The sequence below is a fragment of the Melanotaenia boesemani genome, chromosome 19, assembly GCF_017639745.1.
Source record: "Melanotaenia boesemani isolate fMelBoe1 chromosome 19, fMelBoe1.pri, whole genome shotgun sequence".
Lineage (NCBI taxonomy): Eukaryota > Metazoa > Chordata > Actinopteri > Atheriniformes > Melanotaeniidae > Melanotaenia > Melanotaenia boesemani.
Window position 1 is genome coordinate 24,773,412 of NC_055700.1, and position 14,933 is coordinate 24,788,344.

The 14,933-nt window shown below is 39.7% G+C and overlaps 1 protein-coding gene across 1 annotated transcript in view; it reads left to right on the top strand.

Annotated features, from left to right (window-relative positions):
* LOC121629587 (atrial natriuretic peptide receptor 2) overlaps positions 1–14,933 on the top strand; it is an 81,028-nt gene that overhangs the window by 19,736 nt on the left and 46,359 nt on the right. The window contains exons 4-6 of the mRNA XM_041969244.1: positions 2,218–2,353; positions 8,285–8,379; positions 13,565–13,700. Coding sequence (XP_041825178.1) covers positions 2,218–2,353; positions 8,285–8,379; positions 13,565–13,700 — 367 coding nt within the window. The remainder of the gene's footprint in view (positions 1–2,217; positions 2,354–8,284; positions 8,380–13,564; positions 13,701–14,933) is intronic.

The following is a 14,933-nucleotide window of genomic DNA, read 5'->3' on the forward strand; positions in this document are numbered from 1 at the left end:
CAGAGATGTTTGTTATTAATAAGAACCTCATCCAGTAAAATATGTTCTGTCATTGTGAAACAAAACTTGCATGTTAAAAGATACTCGCTAAATAATAAGGCTGACAGTCTGCTGCCAAAATGAAGTTCTAAATTAATAATAATTGCAATTAAAATGACATGATTGCCGTGCAAAAGTGCTCGTCAGTTAGGCTCCAATCAGGGTATTTCCCCCACCTGTTGCTATTCAGAAAACTGACTGATGGTTGGACATAAAAAGACACCCCAATGCGTAAAGATGCACAATAGCTTATCTGGCACTGCTGGATGATATGGCACATGGGAAACTCCATAATGAGCGGGTTTTCAGAGACCAGAAAGACTTATGGCTCATGAGCTGGTTCCTACTGCTACAGGCTGTGCTCTTGGACCATCTGTGATGCTCTTGGACCTCTGTGATGCTTTAGGCCTGGCGTTACAGAGGCACCAGAAGGAGCTACACTGTGCCAGTCCCTCTGCAAGTTCTGACAACACTGGGTTTTCTGGCAAACGGCACCTTCCAGAGGGAACTGGCTAACAGGTCGGGGATATCACAGCCAACCTTCAGCTGTATTATGCCAGACATGTTAGACGGCATCATTGGTTTTAACTTTCCTACACTGGGGATGAACATACAAGCAACTTGCAGCAATGAGCACCAAGTGAGAATGAAATTTCAAATGAAAAAAAGAGAGAATTTTTTAATCCCAGAGAGAAGTTGCAAATTAGAAATTGAATCTGCTGTCATTAACCAAATCATTTTCATTCTCTAAACATCCAAATCATATGCAATGCAAACATGTTGCTTATCAGTGGCTGGAATACCCAGGAGCTAGAAGGAAATATTATTCATTCTCTGTACCGCTTCGTCCAATGAGGGCCATGGGGAAGCTGGAGCCTATCCCAGCAATTAGCAGGCGAGAGGCAGGTACACCTGGACAGGTCGCCAGTCCATCACAGGGCCAACACAGAGAGACAAACAACCACTCACAGTCACTCCTAGGGAGAATTTAAAGTGACCAATTATAACCTAACATGCATGTCTTTGGACGGTGGGAGGAAGCGAGAGAACATGTAAACTCCACACAGAAAGGCCACTGTTCCACCCTCCCCCTGGCCGAGGCTCAAACCAACGACCTTCTTGCTATGAGGCTGCGGTGCTAACCACCGCAAGAAATATTGTGTGTATATAAAGAAATATTATTGAACATTAAATAAACAGGTACCAGTCTCAGTTTTAGCTGTACATGTTCATTTTATAAATTAAAACAAAGGACCAAATTACCGGCATGCGGTGCCTTTGGCGTGTCTTGCCCTTTGACACAGCGTTGACAGCATCTGCCACCTGCTGCCCTCCTCTGCCTTTCTGACACTGGTAATGCCCACACCGTGCCCACCAAATAAAACCTTTTTACATTTTCTGACTCGGTCCATCAGGATCTCAGTCTAACATCCCGAAAAAATCTGCTTCTTCCCTCTTTTCCCTTCCTGTGCCATCATGGAAATGATATGATAACATTTATTATAAAAGTTTTATAAATGAGGCCCCTGGACATTCAGATCTCCAAGTCAACCACCTGGTACTGAATGTGTGACACCAGTCCTGATGAGTGTAGGTGTGCTGACATCCCCCAGGGCCACTGCTCTGCCTCTGTCTGGAGGAAGGGAAGAAGAGGAAAAAAACTACTTTATAGCAGAGCCCTAACCCTGACAACTATGGCTTCATTGCAGATTTTCCATAATTCAGTTTAACAAAAGTCTAATTGTCTGAAAAAAGTTTAATTTTCATTCCAAACCTTGGGGAATGTTGACTACCTATAGAGCTCTCAGTGGTTTAGACCCATTTTAGTTCAATAATCTTGTTTCCTATCATGCACAGCATCTGTGTTCCCAGCCTCCTTGTGATTTCTAGAATCTGTAGGACCAGAATGGGAGGCAGGGCCTTTGGTTTTTAGGCCCCTCTTTTATGGAACCAGCTGCTGGCTTGTGTGTGGGACACAGAAACTGACAGATTTTAAGACGAGGCTTGAAAGGTTTCTATTTGAGAAAGCTCTTTGTTAATTTATTGTATATATTGTTCTCTAGTACTTTGTTTTATGATTGTTTTTGTTTTCTCTGTAAATCACTTTAGGTTTATCTTACGTGTGATAAAGGGAAATATAAATAAAGTTAGAGCTGATTCAAACTATTTTTCTTACAGATGGACTACATTGCTGGTTGCTTTTACGACGGTTTTGTGCTATATGCTATGGCCTTGGATGAGACTTTGGCAGAGGGTGGGGCACAGAACGACGGTATTAACATCACAATGAGGACGCAGAATCGGTGTTTCTGGGGTGAGTAAATATCAGTCAAAGGCCTGACTGTGAGAAAAGCTTCATAAATCAGAGTGTATCCAAAACTACAACCCCAGTTGGGACACTGTGTAAAATATAAATATAAACAGAATGCAGTGATTTGCAAATCTCATAAATCCATATTTTATCACAGATAGAACATAAACAACATATCAGATGTAGACACTAAGAGATTTTACGCTTTTATTGAAAAATGAGCTTGTTTCTAATCTGAAGGCAGCAACACGTCTGTAAAAAGTAGTTCCAGGGTGGTGTTTAGCATTGTGTAGCATCTCCGCTTCTTTTAACATCTGTCTGTAAACTTCTGGGAAGTGAGGAGACCAGTTGCTGGAGTTTTAGGAGAGGAATGTTGTTCCATTCTAGTCTGATGCAGGATTCTAGCAACTCTACAGTCCTGGACCTTGGTTGCTGGATTTTTGCATCCATGATGCTCCAGATGTTTTGTATTGGTGAAAGGTCTGGACTGCAGACAGGCCAGTTCAGCAGCCAGACTCTTCTCCTGTGAAGCTATGCTGTTGTGATGGATGCAGGATAAGATAAGAAAAGATAACTTTATTAATCCCGAGGGGGGAAACTACATTGCCAAGGACTCTTAACACAAAAACATACAACATCAACACTACATTAATAGACTCTGCTACACACCATTATGATTGCAACACAGAACACAACCATTAAAACATACAGATAAAAAGAAAATCATAAAAGGTGCTCATTATAAAAGCTCACAGCAGCAGGAACAAAAGACTTCCTTAAACGTTCAGTTGAGCACCGAGACATCACCATTCGCCCACTAAAAGAGCTCTTAAGTTTACTTAGAACACTGTGGAGAGGAAGGTCTGTAAAAGACAGAACAGTTCTTAGTTTGGACCTCATCCTCTTGTCCACAATAATGTCCACAGAGTCCAAGCTCAGCCCCACCACTGAGCTGGCCTTTTTTAATCAGTTTGTTCATCCGATTTTTGTCTTCCGAGATGATGCTCCCACCCCAACAAAGTACAGCATAAAACAAGACACTGGCCACTATCCCCTGATAAAAGACAGACAGGAGCCTCCTTCTCACATCAAAAGAATGAAGCTTTCTCAGAAAGAACAGTCTGGACTGGGCCTTTTTGAAGACAGCTTCACTGTTCTTCCTCCAGTTCAATTTATGGTCCAGATGAACTCCAAGATACTTATAACTTTTAACTATTTCAATAGCCTGGCCTTTGGTGACCACTGGAGAGACTGTTTCCCTTTTTCTCCTAAAATCAATAATTAACTCCTGTGTTTTGTTAATATTTAGCTGTAAGAAATTGGCCTCACACTAACCAACAAAAGGGTCAATTTCTTCCCTGTAGACCAGATTATCATCCTGAGAAATCAGGCCTAACAAGGCAGTATCATCAGAGAATTTCTGCATCTGACAAGGATGCATGACTGTGTCTATAATCGGCTGTATACAAAGTGAATAAAAACAGAGATAAAACCGTGCCCTGTGGAGCTCCAGTTTTTGTTAAAATCCTTTGGGAACATTTGTCACCCAGTTTTACAAACTGAGGACGATTTAAAAGATAGTCTAAAACCCAGGCAACAGTCTTATTATGCAAATTAAAATTCAATAACTTATTAGCTAAAATATGTGGTTGTATTGTATTAAAAGCACTAGAAAAATCAAAGAACATGATTCGAATAGAGCTACCAGTTTTCTCAAGGTGCTGATAAACTGTGTTAAGCAAGTACAGTAGAGCATCATCCACACTCATGCCCTTCCTGTATGCAAACTGTAATGGATCCTGAAAAGGTGCTACCTGTCCTCTCAGGTGGCCAAGAACAACCCTCTCAAAGCACTTCATAATGTGTGATGTCAATGCTATAGGCCTGAGATTAGACAAAGTACAGTTCACATTCGCTTTCTTAGGGATGGGTACAAGACAAGAAGTTTTCCATATTGCTGGTATTTTGGCTGTAGACATAGACAGCGAAAAAATAAAATGAAGAACAGACCCAAGTTACTCTGCACAGACTTTCAGGGCACCAGGGTGGACACCATCCGGGCCTGCTGCCTTATTAGGCTTCAGGTGCCTTAGCTGCTGTTGGACATCACTAACACTAAAACTAATTTCTGGAGAGGAGATTTCCACATTTTGTACAGCAAGTGATGATATTATTTGGACATGTTCATGTGTAAAATCAGTATGATCAAATCTAGCAAAATACTGGTTCATCTCATTCACATTTAACCTCATCCCATCTGGAGTGGACTTACCAGCTCCATACCCAGTCATAATTTTCATACTGTCCCAGAGACTTTTGGTGCAACAATCTATCACAGAGCTTTCCAATTTATCCTTATATTTCTTTTTACTCTTCTAATTACTGTTTTGAGCTCCTTTTGTGCTTTCTTGATTGTGTCTTTATCACCACTGAAGAAAGCTAACTTTTTCTTATTAATTGCAGCTTTGACCTCCTTGGTCACCCAGGGCTTATTATTTGCAAAGATTTTGACTTGCTTACAAGGAAGTACCAGATCCACACAGTAGTTAATATGACATGTCGCTTTGTCAACAATGTCATCCACATCATTACGATCGTCCTCTAAAAACATAGAACAATCCGTGCATTCGAAGCACCCTTTTAGCGTCTCACACACCTCCTCCGACCACACGTGCACAGTCTTATATGTGATTGGCTGCTTCTGCACAGCCGGTGTATACTTGGATCTCAGCAGAACAAGGTTATGGTCCGATTGTCCAAGTGGAGGAAGGGGAGAGGAAACAAAACTGTCCTTGATGTTCGTATAAAACAAGTGAATTGTCTTTGCTCCTCCCGTGGGACATTTGACCATCTGTTTAAAGACGGCAGCGTAGAAGAAAGAGAGCAGTGATTAAAGTCCCCCGTTATAATAACCAGGGCATCAGGGGAGGAGCGCTGTAACTCATGCATCACTTTCGATACTGTGTCTGTAGCCAACTTTCCATTATCGGATGGTGGGCTGTAGACAACAGTAACAATAACATGCCTCCCTGGGAAGGTAGTAAGGTCGACAACTTACCACCAGCAGCTCGATGTTCTCATTACACACTCTTTCCCTTACTGTTGAGTGATCCGGATGGCACCAGCGTTCGTTCATGTAGGCACACACACCTCCGCCCTGCTTTTTAGATGTCACTTTCAGGTCTCTGTCCATCTTGTGAAGTGTAAATCCATCTAGCTTCACGTGGGACTCCGGTGTCTTCTCTGTCAGCCAGGTTTCCGTGAAGCACATAAGACTGGTTTGCCGGTATAGACGTTCATAGCGGACACACGCAGACAGTTCATCCACTTTGTTACAAAGTGAGTGAACATTTCCCATAATAACTGAGGGAAGCACGGGCTTGTAACCCCGCCGCCGATTTTTAACTATAATTCCCCCTCTGCAGCCTCGTTTCCTGTTCCTACGTTTGATGTCATGTAGTTCAATGTCCAAATCAGGTTTATAAGTGACAAATGTCCGTAGGTTAAGAAGTTCCTCCCGAGTGTAGGTGAGCACAGGTAGGCCTCCTCCACTCCTGACTCGCAGTGTTTGAGCAGGATGCCAAAAGACCATCGCGCCCACATACAAAAGAAACATTAGGACGTAAATGTCAAACAAGGCCATGATTAAGTTGAGAGCACTTTGATTACAAAAGCAGAGTCTATTAAAAAAAAAAAGATTGCTAAAAAGCAATAAAACAACTTCTCTCTACCTCGCACACACGTCCACGACAGTGTCGCCAGCCAGAGGGGGCGGCGCCATAGGTTGTGGTTCAGCATTGTCTTGCTGAAAATCTGCAAGGCCTTCCCCGGAAAGAGACGTTGTCTGGATGGGAGCAGATGTTGCTCTAAAACCTCCATGTACTTTTCAGCATTGATGGAGCTTCACAGATGTGGAAGCTGCCCACGCCATAGACACTAATGCAGCCCCATCCCATCAGAGATGCAGCTTTTCACCTGTCCGCTGATAACAAGCTGGATGCTCCTTCTTCTCTTTAGTCTGCAGGACACAGCATCCATGTTTTAAAAACAGAGAAAGTCAAATTTTGATTAATCTGACCACAGAATACTTTTCTGCTTTGGCTCTGACCATTTTAAATGAGCTCTGGTAATTTAAAATGACCTGAGCCCATGCAGTTATTTCCAGTAAATGGACTGTACTGATATATAGCACTTTTCTAGTCACATGTTGACCACTCAAAGCACTTTTACACAACATGTTACATTCACTCATTCACACACACTCATACAGCACTTCTGTTGTTATATACTAAGTGCTCTCTACTATCACACACATCGGGAAGCAAAGTGGGGTTCAGTGTTTTGCCCAACGACACTTTAGCATGTAGTCAGGAGAAGGTGGGAATCGATCCACTGACTTTCCGGATGGTAGCCTACTGCTCTTCCTCCTCCGTTTCATGTCGAGGAACATTTTTCTGAAGTTGTTTCAGTTGCAGTTTGTCACAGATTTGAACCTCTGCCCAACCTACATCTGAGAGGCTCTGCCTCTGTGAAATGCTCTTTTATACCCAGACATGTTACTGACCTATAGCCAGTTAACCCAATTAGTTGTCAGATGCTCCTCCAGTTGTTATTAATTTGTGCCAGCAATTTTTCCAGCATTTTGTTGCCCCAGCTGTTCCAACTTTTTTGAGGTGTGGTGTCTCATTTTACATGAAGCATCAGCATCTGGTATGTTGTTAATCTTCCAATGGGCATATATTATGGATTTATGAGATTTGCATTCTGTTTTTATTCATATTTTACACAGTGACACAACTTTTCTGGAACTGGGGTTATATCAGAAGGTTGGCGGTTCGAATCCCGCTCCCCCAGTCATCTGTCCTTGTGTCCTCAAACATCGCTGGTGTATGAATGTGTATGAACGTTTGGTGGTGGTCAGAGAGACCGTTTGGCTTTGCATGGTGCAGATTGGCTGCCATATTTCCGTCAGTCTGCCCCAGGACAGCTGTGGTTACACATGTAGCTTACCATCACCACGTATGAATGAGGAGGGAAGGAATAATAGTTATAGTGAAAATTGTTTCAGGTGCTTTGAAAAGCACCATTTAAATCTAATCCATTATTATTATTATTATTATTTTTATTATTATTATTATTATTATAGTTTTGAATGCGCTCTGATGTATAAAGCTATTCTTACTTTTTGGGAATTGGGATTGTTGATCTAAAATAGATGGGCAACTACAGCAATGAGTTATATTGTGTAATTTCTTTTGTTAATTTTTAGAATTCAAACTTGTATCTATTGATGGACATTGATGTATGTGATCTTATGCAAATTTAATACTCAATTCTATTAAATACCATTTGTCTTTTCCTCAGCATGTCAGAGAACAGGGAACACTACTCTAATAATGTGACACCATCTACAAACAGTACTGGAAAGCCCCACTGCAACCAAAATATCATGATTAAAATTAGCCACATTTAACACTGTAATTAGCCTTGTTGAACATTTATCACTCAAAACTGCAGTTAATAGTGCATTTGTTGATTGATGTGGGTTTCCACACATTTCCTTGTCTGCCTTGCAGGCTGGCAGATTTATGCTCATATCATACTGAGAGAAGCAGCACGATGGGATTTTGTTGCTTCAGATAAAAAAACACACTGAAGGAAAAAACAAAGATAGTGGGGCCAGTGTGGATGATGATGATGGAAAGATTCACCTTTTAACTGCAGATGTTCTGACAATGTTACCTGGTTGAGAAGATACAGGAACTCATTAAATATAGGACAGTAACTTCTTAAAAAAGTGTGAAGAAGTTTAATATTAAGAGTCCAACCTGTTTACACTTGCTATACATGATATATGTTAATACATGTTGGTTTATGATCATAATTTAGAGGCAATAGTCATACTCTTAATGTGTGTATTTTCCATTTTTTCAGGAGTGACAGGACATTTTTCCACAGACGACAAAAATGCCAGAAATATAGATGTTGACCTGTGGGCAATGACCAACCAGGAAACGGGAGAGTTTGGGGTGAGTCAAGGCTTTACTGTTTCATAAAAGGTTCTGATTCCTCCAGCTTATGGGATCCAAGGTAGCTTAAGTCAAGTTAACTGGACTGGGTTTAGTTTCTTGAAGATGTTTCACTAAGTTCTGATGGAGATACTGGGAGGATTTCACTTACGTAACCTGAAACCACTGATGTTTTAGAGTCTACGACCCTTGTCGAGAGTCATGACTCACCCGAGGTCTCGTTCAATGTGAACACTGTCCATATTTTGACTTGTCTCAGTCTTCCTTCTCTAAGATGTCCTCGTTCACTCCCCACTCAAACCACTTGTCCTGTCTGCCCAAGAGATGAAATAATGAAATAAGTGATATGATTCAGATTATTACAAGAATGATTAGAGGTTGAAGTTGGGTGTAGATGAGGATGAGGAAGCGTCATCTGTGGTGTACAAGTTCCTTTTAAATTTGAACAACTCATTGAATGATGTCATTTCAAAACTAGGGGCTCCTGGAGTTTATGATGACATAATAGCTTTAGACAGCTACATATGAAATAGGTCTTTTTGTCAATACATGTCCCCTTTAAAGAGAAAAGTATCAGAGACTTACATGAATTTAACTCCCTAACACACTTCTGTTTGGACTATAATTACAGATCGTACACACCACACACAGACTGGCACAGCGAGCTGTGACTGTAATAAACAGATTTGCCCTGGAGAGGTTGACAAGGACATGAGGAGGATTCAGTAGAGCTTTTCTCTGCATATGTGTGCTGATAAAAGATTTAAATGCATACAAACAAACTCTTTTTCTAAAACCCTTTCAGAAATATGGACCCAAAAGTTAAAAAGCATTTTTTGGAGCACTCTAGTTGTCAGATGATAACCACTAACTACATCCTGCCTGGTGTGTTTCTAATTTAGCACATCTTTCCTTGATTAACATACCTTATTTCTACTCATGTCTCTTAGTTTAACAAATTATTTATTTCTATTTTGGTAAAATAAGAAATAACTGTGGATTAGTTCATTAGTTAAAGATCGTTTTACAGCTTAACTGGCATTGTTGTTAGAAACGATGAGTTGAGGTAAAATGCAGATTATTTCCCATTAACTTTCTTCTATCTGTTACTACATTCTCCAAATATTTAAATGTTCAATTACAACCACTTCTGGTTCAAAACTACCCCAGAAAATGTTGAATTATAACTAATTACAGATACACATAGTATATGTATATTAGGTACATACTAGGTACATTTTGCTGGTACCTGGTTGGACCTCCTTTTGTTTTAAGAACTGCCTTCATTCCTGGTATCGTAGATTGAACAAGGTGTTGGAAACATTCCTCAGAGGTTTTGTTCCATATTAACAGGATAGCATCACATAGTTGCTGCAGGTTTGTCGGTTGCATCCATGACGAGAATCTCCCGTTTAACCACATCCCAAAGCTGCTCTACTGGATTGAGATCAGGTGACTGGAGTCCAGTGAACTCATTGTCATGTTCTGGAAAGCAACTGGAGATGATTTGAGCTTTGTGACATAGAGCGGTTGGGTATACTGTGGTCATAAAGGGATGGAGAGCAACAATTATCAGGTAGGCTGTATTAGGTTAAACCAGGCCACGGTGGTACTAAGGGGTTAAAAGTGGACCAAGAAAACACCACCAGCAGCCTGAACAGTTGATACACAGCAGGATGGATCCATGTTTTTTATGTTTCCACCAAATTCTGACCATACCACCTGAATGTAACACTTATTTCCATCTTCTGTTGTCCAGTGTTGGTGAGTCTGTGTGAATTGTAGCCTCAGTTTCCTGTTCTTAGCTGACAGGAGGCACCCGGTGTGGTCTTCTGCTGCTGTAGCCCATCTGCTTTAAGATTGGACATGCTGTGTGTTCAGAGATGCTGTTCTGCAGACCTTGGTTGGAATCAGTGATTGTTCGAGTTCCTGTTGCCTTCCCATCATCTCCAACCAGTCTGCCCATTCTCTTCTTCAGACCGTTCTCTGTAAACGCTAGAGATTGTTGTGTGTGAAAACTCCAGTAAATCAGCAGTTTCAGAAATACTCAGACTAACAACCATGCTATGTTCAAAGTCACTTAAATCCTCTTTCTTCCTCATTCTGATGCTCAGTTTGAACTTCAGCAAGTCATCTTCACCATGTCTACATGACTAAATGTATAACACATATATATTTGTATTAATTAAACCGGTGGACCTGATAAAGGGGCAGATGAGTACATGCTCATATATCTGTGTTTTTTATAATTAAAATAGTTTTGCATTCTTTGTTTCAGTGATTCCACTGAAGACTTTTTCTTTCGAGTCACCCCTGGCATTTTTTACCGTTTACTGTCAGTGTGAAGCTGCTCCTACAAGATAATTGCAAACAATCAAAGACTAATTTACTTCATGTGCATCTAATTAGAGTGATGAGAATTTTCAAAAATTCTTTTCAGCACCGTTAGTGATGTGTGGTTTAAAAGCCTTTCCTTGTGCAGGGGATGCAATGAAATCAAATGCTGAACATTATGCATGCAAAGTGGATGTTGCCATCTGTGGTATTGAGGTCCTGACTTTTTTAATGATAAGATGTGTAAAACCTCACATTTCCCTCTCACTCTGCGATGAGAATCTTTATGCATGTTGTGCTCTGCAAACACTGCTGTGACCTATTCCAGTGTGTCTGTGTTTCTTGTTTCTCTGATGGTAGAAGAAGTGGGTTAGCTACATTTGACTTCAGTTAGAATTTCATAGCGGTCCTCAGGGTCTGTCAGCAGGACTTCCTGGTCTCATTTATCCTTGGTCTTTAATTGGTTCATTCATACGGCTGATTGACCTGAGTAGCCAGCAGCTTGGTTGAAAAAATCACAGGAAGGGGTTCAGCTTTCAGGATCTCAGTTACAATAGAGAGTTGGCAAAATCTGCGCTATATTTTCATGGTGATAGGGTTCAAAGTGCTCATCTGAAATTAAATTAAACATTTCAGTTCAGGTGATTGAAAATAAAAGAACAATATGGAGAAAATGTGGTATTCAGAAGAGAATTCAACCAGTTTTGCATTGTAACTCAGAGAGATGGACATCAGAGGATTAACTACTAAGGCATTGCAGCCTTTGCCCCTTCACCCACCACGTCCCACTTTGTTTTGATGACTCTTGTGCAGCTAACGACCTCCAGGGTTTTAGCAGAAAGGGCGCAACATGTTGGGAGCAGAGGTGAAAAGCACAAACTTCTGTTGCTAGTTAGAAGCACTGGAGTCATATGTCACAGCAGGACGACAGATGCTGCTCATGGAGCTGCACTGTTGAGAAAAAAGAACTCAGGCCATCTGTTTGTAGGAGAGGTTTTTTCACGTAGTTTATCTTAAATGTTTTAATTATGAATCACAGAAAAAAAAAAACAAAATGCTTATAAAAGACGTGATTATCTAATTGTTTTATGACTTAAGTCATTATTTAAGTGTATGATTATCTAAAGAAACTAAAATTCAGTTTTATTGATGATTTAATTGCACTCAGCGGCTATCCTAACAGTACCCTGTCAGACTCCTTTTTCCTTTTTCTTAACTTACCTATTTTGTTTACGTTACTAAATGCATTGAGCTGCTGCCACGTGATTGGCTGATTAGATATTTGTGTTAACAAGCAATTGAACATTTGTACCAAATAAAATGACTGGTGAGTGTTTAAAGACATATTAAGTCATTTTGAAATTTCTTCACTAATGTTTTACTAATATATTTGCCCTCTCACAGTAAAGTAATTTTACTAATAATTTATGTTTTTTTCTATGTGTTGCTCTTTTAATGCTTTCGTTGTACCATCTATAATACTTTGAATTGTCTTGTATATGAAATGTGCTTTACAAATAAACTTGCATATTAAGGGATTTCCCATAATTCTGTCTTGGGGAGATTAAATAAGTAAAAAATTAGTGGGATTCAAAAGCTTGCTCTACAAAGCTAGCTAATACGTGGTAGAAGGTTAAAATTTCAGTTGAACTTTTGTTTCCCATTTGATTTAATTGAAGTTGAATTGTAGAGAATTAGTTTCCTGTAAGATCTCTTGCCTTACAGAACGAAGGTTCCTGGTTCAAATCTCAGCTGTGGTTTCTCTGTATGGAGTCTCCTTCACTGCATTTTTTAGAAATAACAGATTGCTCTTTGAGTTTGTCTCCTACTTCACACATACAGTATCATTTAGCCCAATCTCTTTTTAACATCGTGGTGTCTCATCAGTATCCTTTAACATTAGATTCCACTACACTGAAGCTGCATTTCTGCATCATTCTTTGATTTTCTAGAATAACTTTGCAATCTTTCTTATTTTAATTTCAACTATTATCTTTACCTTCTGCTAACCTGGTAGTTGGAATTACTTAAACTAACCTAGAAATTGTGTTGCTTAAACCTAACCAAGCTATTAGGAGCATCTCAAATGAAACAACAAATCAATCCAAACATGGAAATAAAACCAGCTCTTGTTTCTATGTCCTGTGTCTTGTGTGTCCAAAACCTGCCTGCTAAAAATATACTTCAGAATGAGGTTGCTAACATTTCCTGCCTATCCCGTCCATAACTACCAAAGTCCTTGCATTAGAAAAATAAGACCTTGTGCTTATCTTAGCGACAGCAGATTTAGTGAAAACAGTCATATGTGATGCCATGGCATTGAGATACTTTGAGCTAAATGCTAATGTCAGTTTGCTGACATGCTAACAATAATCATATCAACACTGTTAAGTTTAGCTTGTGATATTTTCCTGCTCCTATCTCCTAATGTCTTATGTTAGCCTAAAAATGGAGGTTTACATATTACAATATTCCTTATATTTATAGCTTTAGCTATTGTTTTTATTTTTTCTCTGACACGTTTTATTTTAGCTCCTGTCTCTTTAAAAATGGCAGAGCTTGAGGTGGTTGTTCATTCTTTGTTAGATGGTCTGCCAAATTTACCACATGGTTGGTGGTATGCAATCATGTTTTATGCTTAAGACAACAAGTCCAAGTCTTAAGTCCAACAAGACAGGCCATGATGTCAAATGAGAGGTTTCATGCATCAGTAGAGTATTTTCATTGGGACTGAATAAAGTCAGAATTCTCTTTTTGACTGAACAACAAATTATATCAAATATTACTTTTTTGTTACTATGGAAAGTTGTGTGCAGTCTTTTTATAATAATTATTTTGTCTGTTGCTGCAGCTTGTTGCCTACTACAATGGAACCACTAAAGAGATAATTTGGTCCCAGACAGAGAAGATCAATTGGCCTGGTGGTGGCCCGCCACTGGATAACCCACCTTGTGTCTTTTCCAAAGATGACCCATCCTGCAATGATGGTATGCAATAAAAACCTCCTGATCCAACAGAAAAGTAGGGTAGAATCGGTTGATTTATGGGGTCACTGACTGTATGAAAAGAAGTAATCTCCTACCCTGCACTGATATTGAGGGAAGATTTATTAGACTTAATTACATATTTCTTCTCGTATGTGCTATTATCATGGATGCTACAATAATTAATGCCTAGAGTTTCTTATTTTCATCTACCAAAGTGAAAGAGTGAAATGAAAGTGCTGGGTGCGGTGGTGTTGAAAGCTCTGAGTGGCAGTTTTAGAGTGACGGATGATATAGCGAAGGGGAAAACCAGCGCAATTATAAATATATTATGTGATGAATGCAGGGTAATGAGTGAAAAGAGTGAAAGAGCAATAAATCTGATTCCATCCTCGAATCTGGGGCCAAGATTTAATTATTTGCAGAGTTGAGAAACCAGTGCCTTTTCCAGTGTTAACTTAAGGGCAAAGGACAATGATTCTTCAGTTTTCAGAAAAAAATATGAACATTTAGTGCAAATTCATGTTTCACAAATTCAAACTAAAGTTTCATTTAAAAGAAACGGTAAGTTTATTCTATAATTAACACGACAGATAAACCTGTTGAACAAAGCTTTAGCAAGTGTGCTAGCTCTAGTTAAGCATTCTTCAAGATAATGTAGAAACTACTGAAGTGAACAGAATGTTAAAGAACTTATACAACTCTCACATGATCCCAGAACGTGTCATGCTACCTGTAACAGAAATATTTCAGGGATCACTAATTTTCCTTTATCATGTACCTTAGATTTGAATTCTGTTCCAAACAGGCTATGTGGATGTAGCTTTAGCCGCTGCCCATAGCAATATTTAGAAGAGACTATGGTCTGTTTTGAGGAAGAACCAATATGGCTAGTGATGAATTCAAAGGAGTCCATCAGCATAAAAATAGAGCTGAAATTGGCACGGTTCTTAAAACACTTGCTAATGACCATTTCTTCTCATGGCTGTAATTTAAGGAATGCTAGCTAAACTGCCTTGTAGCTGGAATATTTTAGAGTAGTTCAGTGCAGCATCACCGACTGTCCTGCAGGTTTTAGACATTTCCCTGCTGCAACACACATGATCCACATGACCGTTTGTCGTCAAGTTCTGCATAAACCTCTTAATAATCCATTAATAATTTGATTCAAGTGTATTACAGCAGGTAGACATGTAAAATCTGCAGGACAGTGGCACATTTACATGACACTACAAA